This window comes from Lissotriton vulgaris, chromosome 4_1 (assembly GCF_964263255.1).
Source record: "Lissotriton vulgaris chromosome 4_1, aLisVul1.2, whole genome shotgun sequence".
In the NCBI taxonomy this organism is placed as follows: domain Eukaryota; kingdom Metazoa; phylum Chordata; class Amphibia; order Caudata; family Salamandridae; genus Lissotriton; species Lissotriton vulgaris.
In genome coordinates, this window is record NC_141691.1 from 1,725,409,155 (window position 1) to 1,725,430,174 (window position 21,020).

A 21,020-nucleotide genomic window follows, 5' to 3' on the forward strand; every position below is an offset into this window, starting at 1 on the left:
CAGCCTCCAGACTTCTTGACTGTAACAGTTCAGATATGGACTAAAATGTCGTCTCCTGTTCATGCTCCTGTATCTAACCAAATAACATGCTCTGACCACATACCATCCTGTAAGGGAGTCCTGCTTCGACATCCCGCCCGCCACCTATTACCCCACAACTGCGGTCATATTGTCAAGAGCTCTTTGGGCAATCCTTGGGTTTATCCTGTAACCACGTGTGGCCTGTATTCCCGCAAAGAAGCGGAGCCCTCATCTACCCCTTTTAGTTATATTAGCATTGTCAATTACATCATATAAAATAGGGCTGAATTGTAACAACTGCCCTGTCAGATACACAGCCAGTGCTAAATTTGTAAAAGTCTAAGTGCCGGTGCCCAGAAGCCCACGCAGGCGCTCTTGAATGTTGGAGGGACAAAAAACAAGTCTGCACGGTCTTAATTCCACCTCATGCCTTTTTAATCCTCAACCAGACACTCCATGCCTCGATATTACATTCTTGAAAGTAATTTTCATGTTTGCCTTTTTTATTTGTCACTGTTTTTCCGTTTTTCTCTTCCTACTTCTTTCCCCCTTTTGCTTTTTTCTCTCTCTTACTCTGATTCAAAGTCTGATGAGAAAAAATAAGTGCCAGTCCCCAAAAAGGAGTACCAGTGTGCCCCACTTGGAAGCACCTGTTCAAATTAAGCACTGTCCACAAATCTGTTTGTTGTCAAAGAAGCCAAGAGGGATTTAATCATGATGACTTAAAGTTAAAGCCTTGCTACTGTTCAACCAAGGAAGCTTATATACTGAATGAAAGGGTTGAGCAGGCACCTAGTCAACAAAGAGAGGGATAGTTAGGGCTTGATAAAGGTCCAACGTGCTTGCCCTGGGTTGAGCTAGAAGACAAAAAGGTACGGAGTTCCTCTGTCGCAAGTTGGCCACCTGGTGTGTACTCGTGGTAGTTAGGAGGTGGGAAATACCTCCTGTCGGAACTAGGACCCTCACACACCCAGCAAGCTAGGTGTCATGCTTCATCATATGGGTCTGCTCCTCGTCGAGCCGCGCTGCAATGCTCGACAGACACCCATAAAGGGTCTCTTTACCGGAGATCTTTTGTTCCTTGCCGTATAGGTGCAGTGGTTGTGAGGGGCCTAGAAAGATGTAGATGTGGTGTGTGGATTAAAACAGGTAAGGGAATCCTCTATGATTATTTTTATTCTGATTAGGTCCCAACCTGACTAAAAAGGAAAGAGAGGGGCGACTTTTTTGTTTTAATATGACAAAAAATTTGCTCTACCCCCAAATGGTCAACATGTTTCTCGCCTCAAAATGTCACTAACGGATCAGTTGGCGATTCCTCAGGACCAGGTGACTAAAAAAACTATCTACAGTGAGTGTTGTGGTGCAATGCTACATACCACTTGTTCTCTCTGTGGGTAATTGCCCCGTAGGAAAGGCAGAAACCTCTTATGTTTTCATGTGCTGCCTCATCAGATCACAGCGGAGTAAATGGACACTCAACGTAGTGTCTCTGCTCCCACTCGGAGCTACGTGGCTCTCCTACCCGCTCCGCTGCATCCAGGAAGGCCCCTTTATGGGTGCCCGTCGAGCAGTGCAGCGCCGGCTCCACGAGGAGCAGACCCATATGTTGAAGCATGACACCAAGCTTGCTGGGAGTGTGAGGGTCCTAGTTCGGACAGGAGGTATTCCCCACCTCCTCACTACCTCGAGTACACACAAGGTGGCCAACTTGCCACCGAGGAACTCTGTACCTTTTTGTCTTCTTGAGCAGGCACCTAACATACATATCTCTACCAGCTCTGGGGCTGCGTCTCTATAACACATGTCTTGTGTAAACATAGTCCAAAGGGCACCCAAAGTTACACCATCTCATACATGCCAACATTTTAGTAGAGGTAAGTGGTAGATTAAAAAGAAATTATCAGGAGACCGTATTTTTCCCCTTGACTTCTATTGTAGCACAGGCAATTTAAGGTGGGCAGACTCAAGAGACAGTACCGCCATTTTAGCTTCAAAACATGGGAGTCTCCCACTTGAATTGGGTCTGTTGGCATGTATGCAATCTATATGGCTATGTCCCTATATTTAAACAATTGCGAAGTTTTGGAAAGGCACATTAATCTGTTTATGACAATGTTACTCATCCATTTACCTGCTATGATCTTAACTTGTTGCCTTATGATACTGGTTACTCTTTGGAGATTCTCAAGTCAGTTAGCCAAAAAGATGCAATGAAAGAACACACAACCTATCAGAGCTACATTTGTTTTAAACTTTTTAACCAAGTGGCTGCAGGGCTAAGATCTATATATCCTACATAGGTCTGCAGTAAGAGGACACACACCTACTCAAGTGCCTGGATAACCTCATGTGTGATTAATGCATTATACAGATAGCCATCACATTGTGAGGTAATGCTTCTTAAATGCAGATTAAAAATATGCTCCTCTTTAAACATATGCATACAGCTTCAGCCAGTGCCCTTTAGGTGCATGTATATCTGCTAAATGGCAACTAGACATGCTACATTTACCCTGCATGTCGCTTAGGAGACGAGTTTAGTGTTTATTGTGGTCAGAGGTTAAACCCTTAAATAGGTGCTTAAGCTATCTATGTTTGTGATCAGACAGGCAGGGTCGGCCTTTCAATCAAGAACTTCATGCCTGTGGCCTGGGCTGGTAGTAGTAAGATGTAGACTCATGGCCAAGAAAGGGCGTGGGTTACTATGAGGTAACCCAGTATCCCTCAGGACCTGGGCAATGCTTTTCACTTAAACAATAGTTCTGTCGGGTAAAAAACACGTGATTCAAACTCTTAGAAAATGAATTCATACAATTATTTTTCAAGTTGCAGCATTACTTGCTCTAAAAAGAAAAATTGAAAAGAAAAATGCAAATCCAAGACAACCGAGAGGGTATAAATAAATTATTTTATGAATTTAGTGTCATTCATAATTACCCTGTATTCAACATATACATTAGACATTACGCATATTTTACAAAACCACGCATCAGACTAAGATGATCGTGATATTGAGTGCAGTGATCTATCGTGCAGTGGTGACATAGAACCAGTGACTTATATACAAGTGAAGGAAGGGAGGGGGTAAAATGTTGGCCAAAGCGGTATTCAATAGGAGATATTCCTCTGTGCCACTACGGTTGGGGACCCAGGGGTGGGGTGGGGGCGCCCCCAGTCTTGACTTCCACTGAATCTCAAGGAAAGTGTGCTCAGATTCCAGTGGGGAGGATCTACGGAAACATATAGGGACGTATCAATTCATGATCTATTCAGACCTGTTGCAGAGTCCACGGTGTAGAGTGAGTACTTTGCTTACCCTAATCCAAGTAGAATGGATAATTCAAGTAGAATGGATAATTCAAACTCTTCTTGTATATCTCATCTGTACATTGAATGAAAGATATGAGGGGGGAGCATACATTAGTTTGGTCCACCCACTAATTAATATAGCGCCTTCATTCTAATTTTTTATTAATATTTATATATTTATTCATTTTAAATCTGCACGTAGTAGGTGAATACAGGGATGGATGGACCAAACTAATGTATGCTCCCCCCTTATTTCTTTTATTCATTGTACAGAGGAGATATACAAGATGAGTTTGAATTATCCATTCTACTTGGATTAGGGTAAGCAAAGTACTCACTCCACACCGTGGACTCTGCGACAGGTCTGAATAAATCATGAATTGATATGTCCCTATATGTTTCCGTAGATCCTCCCCACTGGAATCTGAGCACACTTTCCTTGAGATCCAGTGGAAGTCAAGACTGGGGGCGCCCCCACCCCACCCCTGGGTCCCCAGAGGTGAGTCTAGCATCATGAACAATCCTTCTCCTTGACTCACAGATAATGCAAATCCTTACCTGACGCCATATCAATTAACTCAACAGGCGATATCACCCCCTTCAACCCCCCCCCCCCTTTCCTGATGAAGACCCGCTCTGACCCGCGAATCGGGCCACTAGGGTCAAAACGTCGACAAAGAAACCCTTGGACCAACAGAGAGTATTCCATAGAAATCGCCAACCGTAGTGGCACAGAGGAATATCTCCTATTGAATACCGCTTTGGCCAACATTTTACCTCCCTCCCTTCCTTCACTTGTATATAAGTCACTGGTTCTATGTCACCACTGCACGATAGATCACTGCACTCAATATCACGATCACCTTAGTCTGATGCGCCGTTTTGTAAAATATGCTTAATGTCTAATGTATATGTTGAATACAGGGTAATTATGAATGACCCTAAATTCATAAAATAATTTGTTTATACCCTCTCGGTTGTCTTGGATTAGCATTTTTCTTTTCAATTTTTCTTTTCAGAGCAAGTAATACTGCAGCTTGACAAATAATTGTATGAATTCATTTTCTAAGAGTTTGAATCACGTGTTTTTTACCCGACAGAAGTATTGTTTATGTGACAAGGAAGGGCGTGGCCTTCTACAGGATCACATGGCTCTTTGGAGGTGGAGGCTAGCACTCGGTTGATGTCTTACGCTTAGGGGTAAAAAGTCATTCTAATTCCCAAAGAGAGTATTTTTAAGTGAGTTTGCACATCTTTTTGTTTTTAAACTTTAGTAATTTTGTTTTAATCCATATTTTCTTTTCCTAAGCTTTACAGTAAAAGTACGGTTTCACATCAGGCAGAAGCCAAACAAAAGCTCTTGTTCCACTCTGTGTCATTGTCCTACTGATAGGATCATATTTGAGGAGCCCTGCTGATGAGAGAAGGGAGCAGACCTATGCTGCTATGTGTCTGCTTACATTCTCAGAGGACTACTTATCCGATTGTATGTAATGAATCATACTGGCCCTCGCTTTATCTGGAAACTCCTCTTCTGATGACCTGAATCAAAATCTCCTGAAAGAAATTAATACCAGAGCAGGTTCTCGAATATAACAATGTTAAGAAGTAGACTTGTAGGGCGCTCCAAGAATGATATACCGGATACAGTGATATAAAGCAATCACATCGAATCAGAATTGGGCATTGATATACTTAATCTTTGGAAATATTCCCTTGAGGAGAGTGGGTAAATCGAAGCAATGACTATCCGAGCGCACATTTCCATTACGATCCTAAAAGTATGGTTAATGGCTAAAACTTTTTTGTTTTCCAATTTGTATATGTTCTACCTGGAAAAGGCACTAATTGGCTTGATGTGCTTCTGTTGACAGGTGGTGAAGACCGGTTTACAGTGGACAAGGAGAGCGGCGTGATTGTCACTACTGGTTTACCTTTGACTTTGAATAAGGAGTACGCCCTCACCGTCCAGGCCACCGATCGGCACGGCAACAAGAGCCCATACGCATCCATCTCTATCCTGGCTGGGAACAGACCGCCTCAGTTCACCAACATGTCCTACAGTTTGTTTGTCCCTGAGAACACCTTGGCTGGAGAAAAGTAAGCTATGGTTATCTAGATCAAACTCTTGGATAAGAATGCACCCACTTTGTTCTGGGTGTCATAGTGCTAGATTTGCATTTTGAACACATAACCGCAAGAACATATATGATCATTGCTTAATTTGTAAAAAAAAAAAAATGTCAGGTTTCTCAGCAGGAGGTTATTGCAGCTTGCACCACACACTGCCACTGTCATGCTGCCAATGATAGTAACAACACAACTACCATCCATCACACTCCTACAAATGTGACAATTCAGACTATTTCAGGCTTGGGTGACAGTTAATAGTAATTTCTAATGTATTTTGAATTAAGAATTAACTGCTGCCGTGGTCATCTCTAAATTAGCCAGACAGCGCCACCTTGTGGCAGATTGTCACAAGCGCTGGTGTTAATAGTTCAGTGCTGCTGTCGAGCACCGGAAACCAGCGGCTCAAATTAAGCACTGTATATGATCCTTGTTTTTCTGGGGCGGTGCTCTGTGGTATTTTGTTAGCTCCAAATGTGAGATCTGACCTTCTTCTCTGTCCTTTCTGCCAGGTGTAGCGTACTCGCAGGTTCAGTTCGGCGTGTTTATCCACTGAGGACATGCTGTTGTTTGTTATGAGTTTGCTTGCCATTGCATTGGGTGATAGAGTGATTGCCAAGGGAGTAGCCCATCAAATACAATAAACCCCATGTTCACCTATATGGCTGTCACTGAGTGAGGGAGCCAAGCATGCAATATAGGCTCAAGTACAGAGAAAAAACCCGACTGAGGTTAGAAAGCAGAACAGCCCTTGGCTACATCGAGTTTCAAGAACTAGACCCAGAGGCAAACTTGCAGGGATGTATTAAAGGCTTTACTTGCATGGGCTGTGGGAGAATGCATTCATTTTAGCAAGGTTGCCTTGTGAAACAGATATAGGTCTCGCCATACTTTGTGCCCATGTACATCCACACCAGTGGTCACATCTGGTCCAAAAGCATCTTTCCTATTGTGTTGCTTATTAAACGATACAGGGCAGTTGCTAGTCTCTAAGAATACCTGACAGTAAGCCAATGACAGAACCATGGTTGCTTCCATTAGTGAGTTTAGCAGCAGTGATTAAGATTGCTATAGTAAAACACGCCAATTAAATGCTAACGGATTCGCCATTAAATTCAGGGACCCACTGGGGAATGATGAAACTAAACAATGTGGACGTACGCCAAATTAATAGCAAATGGCTCGCTTTCTCAAGTTGTGTCTAGAAAATGTGGCCCCATTTTGTTTAGGAAGCCTGCCGATGCTCTGCTGCCCATCAAGGCAAATACACTGTGCAATATAGTGGTATGCGGAGCCATATGTATACATTCACTAGCCATCTGCTGCCCTGGCACAAGAGTGGACTACTCAGTAATAGACTAGAAAGCACACTTCTCCTTCCAGGTCTCTTTGTGGTCAGATTACTCCAGTTGGCATCCAACGTGGTTGGTGATGACCAGTGCTTTAAATGAGAAAAAATAAATGCAGGTTCTCACCAAAAATAAGCAGTGGACTGGGGGTGCAGTTTGGGGTGGGGCAAGGGGCGGGGCTATGTGTTTTACCTTTCTAAACTTTGTATGCAAAAAATATGCATGCATTGTAAGAATGTCTATAGTACTTACCAATAAGTCCTTAGTATTAACCAAACTAACCTTTTTTTAAGCAACCTTATAATAATAAAATATTGAGAAACATTTGCCTTGTAGTTTGCATGCACATCCGTGATGCAGGATCATGAATCGCTAAACTATATGACAAAGATTTTAACCCGTGACCTGCAGGTAACGCAATGATCTCTGCAACAAAAGCAGAAAACATCAGAGCTCTCTATATAAAAAACAACTCTGTGATCTGCATGTTTCATGCTGTTCGTTACAGCAGGCACATTGATTCTCTATGCAATTTTATGTTCAGTCAAACATTTGATTTGAAGAATGCACAAAGATATTTCCAGCAAGTGCATTAACCACCAGAGCAATTAATGTGTCACTGTAACCGGGAATTTACTGCATTCGCAAAGATCTCTGTACCATGTAATATTTCAAAATCCAGCATGTTGTGATGAGTTAGGCAAGGCAGAATATATTTAATATCGCATTTGTCTTGTTGACAAATTCTTTGGGGCAGAGTTTCAAAAAATAATTATGTTCAGACTTTGCTGTTTGCGACTGCGCCCACTTTCTACTGGAAACCCTTGGGCTTTGCCCGATTAATAAAGCTAGAGTCGGCCTCATGAGTAGCTATTTTTAAAGTACATTTGCCTAGAGGTGTGTGAGGCACTTACAGGTCGAGCCATGCTTGAAAAACATACATTCCCTACACGCTGTCGAGATACATTTGCCCCCTTTCACACACACATGCCCCCTAACACACTTACAAGCCCATTTCATGCTCTCTGAATCACATATAGTTTCACACAAACACACTGTACTACTTTTCATTCTCACAGTCATACCCACATTTGCAAACTCACACACTTATTGCTTTTACTTCCTGGCCCTCACACATTCTCTTCCACACGCAGTGCCCGACAGTGGAGGCCTTTAAATCTTTAACAGGTGCAGCACAAAGTCGGGGTTCGCATTTTGTGCAATGTACATATTTGCATATTGAAACCATTTCAGAGACTGCCACAGGGCAGTCTCTGAAATGGTTCTTTACTTCATGTTCCCGTTGTCTGTACCTTGTAAATACACTCCAAAACGTCTCAAAGTCGCCAAAAATGTTGTAAATAGAAGCTGGAGGTATCATGTAGGTTGCTTTATTCAAGTCTTCAAGATAGTAAGTTAAGTTACAGAGAAGACCCACCAGGAGTGACTAGCTTGCCACTCAGCCTGCCTGGTTCCAACTGCCAGTTGTCACCAGGCTAAACCCCAAACACTCCATGATGTCACCCAAAGTTCTAGTGGTGACATCATGTGAGCGACCATGAAATCCCCAGAGGTAGAAAGAAGACAGGCTAAATACAACAGTATGTCTCACTGGAGCAGAGATACTTAGGAGGTGATTTGGGTGCTGTAAATCACCGAAGTTTATAGTTCTATAACAAATGTTTATAAATGGTGCACTGACGAATCAACACTAGTACTGCAGTTTTTGGAAAAGCATGAATGCCTTGATTTAAGTTTAGAGGGCAGGGGTTTTCTTTCATGCAAATCCCTTCCATTTAAATTGTTGATGGGCGAAGATTTGCGGGCGTTTAAAACAAAAGGCAAGCTAACAAGCTGTATTGCCCTAAGCATTGTGTTGCACACTTGCCCCCATTAGGATTTTAGGTCACCTGCCGCCCCCTCTGAAAGACACCCGGCAGCGATATTCCTCCTCTCTTAACTTCCAGAGAGGCACACATAGCTCTCTGTGTTCTACTGAAGACGAGCTGCGGCCCTGGTGCTTTTGAACCAGCTCAGCAGCAACCATATCAAAACGGGCCGTTATGAGTACCAATACTCTCCTTGTCCGAGTAAAAGTCCTGGTACTCAAGGGGAAAAAATATAAAAGTGCTGGTACTCAGTACCGGCCCATTTATTTATTTGTTAAGTTTTATATAGCGCAAACATGATCCCGAGGGATATCAGAGCGCTTTACAATTGGAGGGAGAGGAAGGTAAAAGTCGCAGTACATGTGTCAAATCGGGATACCAAGCAGAGCACCTATCAAAATAGAATTTAAAGCACTGGTTATGACTCATCCCTAAACTGGGCCTTTTTATGAAAGTGGAAAACTGAGATAAGTTTCTTCGGGCTTCCAGGACCCGTATCTAATCAAATGTGAGTACCATGAGGTACAGTGAGGTCAGTATGTGTAGAGCTTCAATATTTCGAAGATCAGACCTTACTTTGACAACTGCAGAGCTCTTTTCCGTCCTCAAGTAGACCCTTCTGCTTACTGTCCCTAAAATGATCTCCCTGGATAGAAGTCTTGTCCATATTTAGTCACGATTTCACGAATAACCCTGGGATCTTTCTGCACGTTGTTGTAACATCCTGTGTTTGCTTTATTTACAGAATAGCTGTTGTCGAAGCTGTCTCCTTCCAGAACAGGCCTCTTTCTTACACCTTGCTGCTGAATCCAAGTGGCCTTTTCAGGATTAACCAGGAGAGTGGGGAGCTAAGCCTGACCCGTGTTGTGGATTTCGAGAGCGACCATCACCTGTACCACACCCTTGTGAAAGCGCTGGAGGCCGAGAGCGGGCTAAGCAGTGTCACTGAGGTACTGTCTGCGGAGTCTGCCGCTAGCTTTTCAAGCATTCTTCAAACAGGACTCATGGCAAGGCTTGGCTGTGGGGTACTATGACCATACAATGCATCCAGGTGTGATAAACATTTCCCGTGAATAGTAATTTGTTCTGGCTCCACTTTACAGCATTCAGAGAACCCCGCTGGGTATTTAAAAGCTATTGATTAACTGGGGTTTGGGGTTAATTGGCTTCAGGGGAACTTCCCTAAACAGAGGTTATATTTTTTATTGGTCCCATTCAACTGCCTCGGCATGGTCCAATCAAGCAAAACATAATTGTTGTGGCTTAAATGATGACATAATTGCTAAAGTGATAAATAAAAATGAGGGGACCCTGCATTCCAAAGAAATACAGAAATACAAAATTGCGTGTAAACATCTGAACTCGCGAAATAAAACTTAACATAGGGCTGAATAAAATGAATATAAATGGGGTGACATGAAAAGACATGTTTCCTTGCATGAATTACGTATTTTGCAATGTTAAATTCGTTATTACATCCATTGCAGCAATGATTACAGTTAGAGTAAAAGGTCTGGTGACAGAGAAACAAAAATAGTACGTGCTTAAGAAGAATGCATAGAAGGAATATCTATCACAAAATAAATCGAAGAACTGCACAAAAAGCTAAACAATTAATTGCAAATATTTAATTATTAAATCTGATAGACACCTAGCCGCAGATTCCTTACCTTTGAATTTCCCAGGCATCAGACTGGATCTGGAAGATTTTTCTTTGAACAATACCACTGCATGCTGGTAGGTGGTCGACTCCACGTGACGTCTTAGGTTTCATCCGCTCTGTATAGGCACCACTTAGGTGCGCGGACATCATTTCTTTTCCTTCTGCTCCAGCCAGCGCAGAGCCGTGAAGAGAGCTACCCTCTGTCACTTTTTGACAGCCTTTGTTTTACATGTTATCAACCCTTTTTGGTATGTAGGTTTTTTCCTCATGTCCAAGAAGACTTCTGGTTTCAAGCCGTGCAGCGCATGGCACCACGCCATATCAGTGATGGATCCACACTAAGTTTGTCTCTGGTGCCTGGAACACGGCCACGACTCAAAGTCGTGCTCTGACTGCCGGACCATGGCTTCAAAAGCTTTGATGGAGCAGTCCCTAAAGCTGTTTGCAGCCCAGCGTTCGGCACCATGTCATTCTCCCCGAAGGTCTCGTTCACGGTCCCAGTCAAGAGGAAGGTCCAGGCACCACTCTGGGAGTCCCAAGTCTTCGTCCGCCCACTCGAAGTGGTCAAGTTGGTCAGGTAAGAAGTACATGTTCAAGCATGCTTCGACCACTCCCTCTCCATTGGCTGACACGACGGAGAGGTCTCGGCACTCTAGACCTCGTTCCTGATAACCTGTGCCTGGGTCGGCTCCACGCTTCCTGTGAGCTGTAGCAACCCCCGCCCAGCTCAAGGAATTTTATGATGTAATGTGCTTCATATTTGGGTGGCCTGACCCTACCGGCGTGCCTTCGGACCCTGAAGGTTCAGAGGGGGCTCCATCGGGTTCCGTGCGGCGGCTCCAGTGCCAATGACCCTTTATGGATCCGGATCAACGCCAGGCATACCACTGTGACCTTCCCTGGCGCTGGTCCCGAAGCAGAGACCCAACGCTGTCGGCATCCACCGGGGGTGCCAGCCCAATTCTTATCCCCGATGAGCCGGAGGTGCGCCTACCAGCTCCAATAGAACCCCTGGATTCTAGGTCGCTTCCTCAGCCCTATTCTGAAGGGCTAGGATTGAAGAAAGACTGAGCGGGGTCACTGGACAAGACCAGCATTATCAAGAAATGGACTGGAATGAGGAAATGGGCGAGGCCAGAGGACTGGATACCTCTTCAAATTCTGGCCTGCTTTCTACCCCTACCGTGGCTATGGAGGAGTGAGTATCATACTTTATGATGGTGCAATGGTCATCTGAAGTCCTGGGCCTTCAGCGCCCTTTCCGTAGCAGTCTAGATGTGTATCTTGACAGAGGTCCTGCAGCATGGCGTCTCCTCCTTGGAGCCCTTGCTGCCTTTCAACAAGGCTTTAACTGATGTCATACAGAGAACCTGGTCGAAACCCAGCACAGGGGCTCCTGTGAATAGAACAATTGCCTGACGCCATCGCCCTGCACAGAGTGACTCAAATTTCTTCACTAACCACCCCACCCCGGAGAGCTTGGTGGTCCAAACCTCTACCTTCCAATACGCGTTCCTTTTCTGCACCCCCGGATAGGAAGTCCAAGAGGCTGGATAATTGGGGTAAGAAAATGTTTTCCTCCACCAGCGGTGCCTTGCTTATTGGGCAATTACTCCCACACTTTGTGGGAAACAGTTGTGCAAGTGCTGCCACAGGTCCCAGAGGAGGCTTGGCCCATCCTCTCCCAAGCTTGTCATTCATTGTGGTCTCGACGTGATCGACTCGCTGGACAGAGAGATTTCATAGACGTGGATGTTCGACCAAACACCTGTTTGAGGACTTCTGACTTTTTAGAGGATGTCCAGGCCTCTCTCATGTGCATGCCTTTTGATGGCACCCGCCTCTTCGGAGACAAGGCAGACAAGGCGCTGAAGCGCTTTAAGGACTCATGGGCTAAGGTAAGTCCTTGGGCCTCTCAGTGGCCACCAATCCCTAGTCTGCCTTTCGCCCCTTTCGTGGCTGTGGAATGGGCTTTCAGCCATGCCACCCATATGCAAAAGTCACAAGACTGGGCAACTTCAACAACCTCTGTGCAGCCATGTGCGCGGCTCTTTCCAACCCCATGGGTCGGGCGGCCAGAGGTCGTGTCAGTAAAACCACCACCCTCCCTGCAACCTCAGCCTCCAACCCTTCCTAGTCCGGCCCTTCAAGATCATGGACGCCCAGTTGGTGGCAGGATCAGCCATCACCTCCTCCACTAGCAGATCATCAACTCGGACAAGTGAGTCCTCATATAGTCCAAAGGGACTACACTCTCCCCTTCAGGACTACCCCTCCCCACATGCCTCCAACTTACAACCGGCTGACGGAGGATCACCAAATTTTGCTTCCAAAGAAAGTCATGACTCTCTTAGCCAAGGGAGCCGTAGAGAGGGTTGCTTCACCAGAAGTAGGCTGTGGGTGTTATTCTCTCTACTTTGTAGGCTGTGGTTGTTATTCTCACTACTTTCTGGTCCCTAAGAGGGAAAAGGGCCTGCACCCTATCCTAGATCTGCAAGCCCTCAACTACTTCCTCAAAAAGGAAAAGTTTAGGATGCTCACTCTAGCTCGGGTCTTGTCTGCCCTGGACCCAGGAGACTTGATGGTAGCATTGGACTTGCAGGAAACCTATTTTCACATTCCCGTCTTGCCTGCTCATCGGTGCTACCTGTGGTTTACTGTAAATCACGAGCACTTTCAGTTCACCATGCTCCCTTTGGGTGTTCATTAAGGTGATGGAGGTGGTTGCAGTTCATCTGCGCAGATCAGGGATGCCAGCCTTCCCCTATCTCGATGACTAGCTGTTGAAGGCAAGCTCACCCCAGGCTGTCGTCTCCCAACTCCAGACAGCAGCAAACCTCCTGCATTCGCTGGGGTTCACTATCAACGTGCTGAAGTCACACCTGACCCCCTCTCAGACGCTCCCTTATCATCTGAGCAGTTCTGGAAACAGTGCAGTTTCGGGCCTATCTTTCCAAACTGCGACTCCAGTATATTCAGGTTATGATACCGGTATTTCAGTCTGTATCCTGGACTTCCTGCTTCTCTGGACTTGCCTGGAACAGCAGGCCATATCCCTGATGGTTCAACACCTAGCAGGTTCTCTGAATTCCAGGATGGACAAAATCAACCACCAATGCCTAGTGGATCACAAATGGCATCTCCATCTAGAGGTGGTGCAAATCTCTTTCAACAGTGGAGAGAGCCTTGGTTAGACCTGTTTGCCTCCACTGAGAGCGCACAATGTCAGCAGTTTTGCGGGCTAAAGTTTTCAAGGTGGCTCTCACTCAGAGACGCTTTTCATCTCGAGTGGAGCTCAGGCGTCCTATACACCTTTCTGCCAATACCACTCCTTTCCAGAGTGCTCAAGAAAATCAGGAGTGGCCTAGCCTGTCATTCTTTTGACTCCGAACTGGGCACGGAGGCTCTGGCAACCCGAGCTTCTCCAACTGAGCATTGATTCTCCGATCAGGCTGCCCCCTTTGAGAGGATATTCTGGCACAGCAGCAGTGGAGGGTCCTACACTTGAACCTGTCAACTCCATGCCTTCTTATGTGGAGATTGAGTGGTGAAAGTTGATAGCATTTGACCTTCCTCCCCAAGTCTGTGATGTTATTTTGGCTACCAGGTGTCCCTGTACCAAGACCATGTACACCTGCCAGTGGCACAAATTTGTAAAATATTGCATAGAAAGGTCTATTGATCCTCTTTCTGCTTCCCTTTCTCACTTTTTGCTTTATATTTTGACTCTTGCCCAGCAGGGCTTTGCACTGGGCACTCTCATAGGGTACCTTTCGGCCCCGTCTGCCTTTCCGTGGCTGCCAGACCAACTCTCATTATTCAAATCTCCCATTATAAATAGAGTTCTCAAAAGATTTGTACATATATTCCTACCTTCTCTTTTCATTATGCCTCAGTGGCACCTTTTTAATGATCAAAAGAATGAAGCTAAGTATCTCTATATTTTCTATTATACTTTCTATGGACAGGATCTTTCTTTCTCCATTTGGACTTTTACCGGTAACACGCTCTCTTTGCCCACCATCCTCTCTTCAATGGGTCTGATTTTTGTGGGTCTGTTTTTTTCCTAAACTAAGCAGAGCAGGTATTGGTCCTCATCTGAACCTCACTATCTCTTGTTACAAAATATTGGAGACCATTCCCTTCCCAGCTAAGAAAGACTTTATACATGGTCTAGTCAGCCAACAACTCAGGTAGCACTGCTGATTCTGAGGTGTGACACCCAAAGTGCACTGTGATAGTGCCTTGCTAAACCCATTTAATGCTGTACAGCAGCGGTTCTTAACCTGTTGTCCGGCGATCCCTTGGAGTCTGCAAAATCTACTCAGGGGGGTCAGTGACTGCTTAGCAAAATAAATAGTATTAACAAACTAATAAAGTGTATATAAATAAAGAAGCTAAATGTAAAACTGAAAATGTGTGTTCCATAAATATGAAGGAATTTGAAATTGGTGGCTAGAAAATAAGTTGGTGTCTTCAGACTGATTCGCAGTTGCTTAATCAGTGCAAATGTGTCAAACAGAATACAGTATGGAAGATGGGTGGTCTCAGTTGAATTTAGAAAAGCCCACATTTTCCATTAAAATAAAAACATAGAATTTTTTATATTTGTTTGTGAAATGAGTGAAATATGTAATAATTTGTGTCTTTTTTTTTGATGGGTGCTTTTGTCTGTTTTTTGTCTATTATTTTGATGCTCAAATCATCACAGTTGCTTTAGCCCTGGGTCCCGGCTTCCATTAATGACTGAGTGGGTGTCCCCAGATATGAATAAGGAGTCAGTGGGGTCCCAGGATTCCAGTAATTATTAAGGAGGGATCCACAGAAGTCAAAACGCTGAGAAACACTACAGTACAGAATAAGATATAGTAACATTGAACAGGAAGAAAGTGAGTACCATATCTCTGATCATTGCATGTAAAAGACGATTTATCTTTAAACACCAATCAGTGGCTTTGAGGAGTTATCATTTCCAGTACAAAAAGAATTCCCCAATTCATAGCAGGAAGTATGAGCTTCAGTCTGATATGTGAGGTTGCAGTTCGGCATGTGTGGCTATTATTGGGGTTAGGAGGCTGCACTTGGTCATATGAGGTTGCACTCTGCATACCAGGCTGTGTCTATCAATACGAAGCTATACCTGAAGATATGACACTTTACTGATCATATGAATCTGAACATGTATAAGGGCTGTCCACGGTCATATAAGGTTGCTCTTTCGCATGTGAGGATCTGTTTTGCCTTGTCAGGGTTTACTTGTAAGGCTAGCCCCAAGCATGTGTGGCTGTCCCTTGGCTTATGCTGCGCCTTCTGGGTATGAGAAGGTGCTGTATAATGAGGGAATATTTGACACATCCGTCTGTCCCTGGGTACATGGTGATTTTACCAGGGGATGTATGTTATGCTTGGTTTATGAGCCTGCATTTGGACCAGGATGTCTGTACGAGGTATAAGAAGCTGCAGTTTGCATATGTTAGCAGTGTCTGGGCATAAGAGGCCTATTATGACAGCACCCTAGCTAATATAGTAACATTTTTGTTATTGTATCACTCGCATGTTTATGTTATGTTACATAAACTTGTAACGCGCACAGATACTCATGAGTGTCCCGATGCGATGCCTAGGGGGGTATGGAAAATGAAAATCAGGCAAAAAATGTGTTTTAAATTTCCTTTTAAAAGTTACTGGGTCCTGAATGATACGCAGGGTGAGAGGAAGGGCATTCCAAGCAGCAGCAGCCTTCACAGCAGAGGAACTGCCCCCTAGCCTCTGATACTTGAAGCGAGGAACCTGGGCAAGGCGTAGGGACACAGATCGCAGGGCTCGCGAAAAAACGTAAAAAAAGAAACTTCTCTGCAGATAGAGAGGACCGCACCCGTGAAGAGCACGATGGGCCAAAACCAGTGATTTAAATTGAACTCTGTCCACCACGGGAAGCCAATGTAGAGATCGCAGCTGATGGTGAACACTGTTTCTAGCTAAGATACCCAATAACACTCTGGCTGCCGTAATCTGAACCACCTGTAGCTTTTTCAACAGGTAGCCCGGAATACCAGCAAAAAGGGCGTTGGCATAATCCAGTCGCGACAGAATCAGTGCACACGTAACTGTTTCCCTCGCTGCCTGAGGTAGAAGAGGAAAGAATTTTCTGAGAGTTTTAAGCAGGCCGAAACAGCAACCAACCAACTTCTTAATGTGTGTCGAGAAAGAGAGACCATCATCAAACCATACCCCCAGATTTTTAACGGGCTTCCCTGAAGCTTAGGAGGCCAAAGCTGTTCTCGGAAATTGGGAGGGATTTACCAAATAGCAGGATCTCAGACTTCTCTTCATTACACTTGAGCAGTGCATCCGCCAGCCATTTAAAAATAGAGGCTAAACAATGTTGAACCAATGAGAGTCCGCATCTTTGTCCCAGGAAAAGAGCAGCTGGGTATCGTCCGAGTAGGCCATTTCCTTAGCCCCTACTCCTCTGCCAGATATATCAGAGGAGTGACATAGATATTAAAAAGAAGTGGCTAAGGGAGGATCCCTGAGGGACTCCAGTTGACACTGACTGATGGAAGGAGGAGGACGGTGGAAGCCAAATCTGCTCAACCCGCCCCTCCACGAAAGACCTAAGCCAACCCCTCCCGACACGCCAATCCCGGCCAGTTGCGCTAGAAGAAGTGCATGAGGGAGAGCGTCGAAAGCCGCCGAGAGGTCCAGCTAAATTAATGCCGCTTTCTTGCCGGCGTCTAGACACTCCCGGATGGCCTCCGACACCTCAACTAGAACTGACTCTGTACGATGAGACGCCCGAAACCCTGATTGAGCTGGGTGCAAAAGCGCCTCTCTTTCCACAAATTCTGTAAGCTGTTTATTAACCACCTTCTCACACACCTTGGCCGGACCCGGAAGAGTGAGAAAGGCCGGTAATTCCCTGGGCTAAGGGGGTCCAAAGACGTTTTTTTCAGGAAGGGCAGGATCTTAGCCCGTTTCCAAACCTGTGGTACAACAGCTTTCTGGACTAACATGTTAATAATGATGTTCACTTCTATGTTCGTACTCTCTGCCACTGCTGCCATAAGCCTGGCAGGACTGGGATCCGAGGGTGTTCCAGACTTGGGACCCTTAAGAATTTTGAGAGATTGAGACCCCAGTACTCCCCCAATGCTGACATTACAGGATGTGAAAGCCACCTAAATAATCAGAATCTTATCCCTAAAGAAGCAAGAAAGAGTATTATACCAGGCATGTGAAGATGGAGACACACTTGCATGGGCCAAAGGGGACATGAAGCTCTGAACGATATGACAATTTCATTGGAGTTGTTGCTGCCTGATTCAATACGGGCTGCATAGAATTGCCCTTTGGCCAGCGTAATCGCTTCATAGTATGTTTTTTGCTTATCTCTGAGCTTCTGCTTGGCTGCCAGGTAGTATCCACTCCTGCACCAAGCCCGCTCAAGGATCTTACATTCATGCTTCGTAACTTTAACTCGTACATTTCTCTTGTTGTAGTCATGGTCAAATTGCATGCAGTATTATTTTGTATGTTTTCACCCGCGTCCAGGATCACGTGGTGTATCTTACTCTAATGATATCTTGGTCAATGAGCTTTTCCTATCACTTTTCCACTTCTGTGACCTGACAATGGTGCTTTGTGGGACTGTAAGTATCGTTTGGAATATTTTGAATGTGTTCGGTTTTCTCAGTGAGATATACCTATAGAATTTCACATGTGTATCATAGCCGCGTTTATCATAATGTTGTTTTATTGGTCCAGATTTTCGTGTAGCCATGCATAGCGCCAGTCTGCCCTTTTTTTGTATTTAAAAAGTTTGAAAACAATTTATCATCCGAGTGGCCTCCTCTTGCAGGATTTTGCACCTGAGATCTAACTGCCAATGCTCTTATGCCGGGCAAAAGCTGCCATGGTAGGCATAGTGTTACCATGTACTGTGCCATTCCACATCTTTGGAGAACACTTTACCATAACTGTTCTTGTCACTTATTCACGTAGACTGCAATTGATGAAAATGGCAGCGGTAACTTAAGTGTCACCAGGGATCCTATGACCCTTATGGCAACACAGGCATACCCACTTCTCCATCTGTTGGCCAGCTTTTTCTGCTCAGGGGTTAGAAGGGTAAGGAATTAAAACTACACCAAACAAACAGGATCCAAGTTTACTCCCTCTGCCTAGCACCTCTTCCTGAGGTCTCAGACAAGGGGACCACGCAGCAGTGTCAGGATACCAAGGGATAAAACAGGTGTATCACCTGCTACCCCTTATTGAGGTATGTGTCTCTTCCGTGCTCTGCTTAACCTCTTCGCCGCTAATGACAAGGGTAACTCGTCATGGACTTTCCATTGATTTCAATGGAAAATCAATGAAAAGAAAAATATTGCCTTAGCAGCCAAGTGGTTAAGGATCAGAGCAACCAGTCTGCCCTCTAACTCTTCCACGTTCTCAAGGCCCATTCCTGATCAGTTACTCCAGTTCAGGTTTTTTTCGTTTTTTGGGATTGATGAAATGTCTAAGCCCAAGGCCTCGCTGCTTCTCTCCTAAATGTGTTCAGGCTTGACTGGCATGATAGCAGAACCAACTCAGGCGCTCAAGGTAGATGCAAGGTCAGATCCCACGCTGCCTCCTGCATCCCACTCTGAAAGGCAGCTAGCTGTAAAAGCTGGCTAGTCAAAGCAGAACAAAAGCCAGCGCCTGCGCGTTGAAGTCCCTGCGCGCGCTCAGCCACCTGTGCTCTCGCGCCAAGCACGCAGCGGAGCAGCGCCCCCTCGCGCACAATGGCACAGAGGAGGCCTACTGCACGACTTTGGCTCGAGCCACCAAGCGCGTGCCTGGCTCACACGACAGTGAACGCGTCCTAAGAAATGGGACTGCAGAAAACATATTGCTTTCCAGGAACGTGTCATTAATTAGTCTGTTCTATCTTCCCTTACTTCCCGATGGCCCAATCGTAATGTGCCTCGAACAGTCGAACCCTGCATACGTCGCTCTCCGTTCTTGTACTGTATAGTGTTGTAGTGTTCAACCACCTAGCCAGGTGAGCCCAGGGCTGAGACTGGGGACTTTACACGTGAAAGTGTGTTCCTTCCGGCCACTTTCAACCAGTGCTTTATTTGTAAAATAATAAGAGCCATGGCCCTAAACAGGATGCCTCTGCACCCATTGCCCCTGACATCGCTGCCAAAGGCGGTACCAAAACAACTGCTAACCATCTCTCTCACCATCAAGTCCGACAGTTCAGTTTATTGCAGGACCCCAAAGCTAGAGGAATGGCTGGGGAGGCATTGGGAACTTCTTCGGTGCTTGTGACGAGACCGACACATCATGAGTCAGGGTGGAGCTGTGCTCATGACGAGCTGGTCTCGTCATAACGGCGCAGCTCCACCCACGAGCGATTAATTCCCCGTCTGTGCGGGCGAATTAATCAGTGGACGGGGTCGTGACGAGACCAGCTCGTCATGAACACAGCTCCGCCGCGCTCACCCCCTTTCCCCTGCACCATGGGGGAATTACCCCCGCAGAGAAGCAGTTAATGTATATTGAATTTACGCCTCCTAGTCGAGGCAGCTGTTCGCGCTTTATAAATACCAGTATTATTATTATTATTATTATTATTTATAAGCAACTATTTAGATGAGCAGTGCCACCATGTGGGAGACTGTCATAAGTGTGGTGTTGACAATTATGTGCCGGTGCCAAGCACAGGAAACCAATTAAGTGCCGGTGCTAAGCACCAGAACCCCCGGCTCAAATTAAGCACTTCAACAAGGAAAGCTACTGCTGCAATCTTTTGTGGACGAGAAAGAGCACTTTTGATCCCTGTAAAAAAAAAATCCTTAGTGCAGATTCATACAGGGGATAAACTGAATTATTATTATTTTTTTTTTACTTCATTCACTTTATTGTTGCTTAAAGTTATGTTTTTCCTATAACACAACATTCTCTAATAAAAGCACTGCAACCCTATAGCTAATAATTTTTAGTTATGGGTGTTCGTGAGTGAAATCAGTTTATTCAAAACATGTATTTATTGATTGTAACATATTTATGGTTTAATCTTTGTCCTTTTAATAGTTGAATACAGCTCTGGTGCAAGGATTTTTGGAGCGCTGTGCAAATATATATTGTGCTGTTTTAGTGCTCCCTTACTCTAGCAAAGAACCATTTTTGCAACCATTTATTGTAGTCTGGCACCCTTTTGTGGTCGTCTCTAGTGCCAGTGTGAGGCCGCTGCCTAAGTGAACATACCCAACCTAATTAGGGTTTTCAAATGGTGCCTCAAAGCAATTTCAGTTATACCACTTGCCTTTTTCTTTGAGCTGTTTACCAGGAGGGTGATGTCTTTATGCCGTTTATCATTTATTAATGAATTAAAATATTTTTATTATATAGCACTGAGCTTGTTCTCTGTTGACCAGTCTAGAGAAGTTTGTTATAACGAAGCATAGTTGCTGGTATCAAAATAAAAATTGCATTTGTTTAAAAAGATTCAGGAAAGGAGCTCACTTTACACGCTATAGGGTCTGTACGGTTGGAGACCCCCACTGCATCCCATAAAACCAATTGGCTCCCGATGTGGGATTCTGTGATTGGCTGACTGTGTGAAGGTTGTTTGTCTGCTTTCTGAATTGAGTGGAAAGGAGATGA

At 44.9% G+C, this 21,020-nt stretch overlaps 1 protein-coding gene across 1 annotated transcript in view; it reads left to right on the plus strand.

The window, feature by feature from the left end:
• The window catches only part of LOC147724457 (neural-cadherin-like), a 497,260-nt gene that overhangs the window by 267,236 nt on the left and 209,004 nt on the right, over positions 1-21,020 (plus strand). The window contains exons 3-4 of the mRNA XM_086966016.1: positions 5,208-5,433; positions 9,447-9,651. Coding sequence (XP_086822142.1) covers positions 5,208-5,433; positions 9,447-9,651 — 431 coding nt within the window. The remainder of the gene's footprint in view (positions 1-5,207; positions 5,434-9,446; positions 9,652-21,020) is intronic.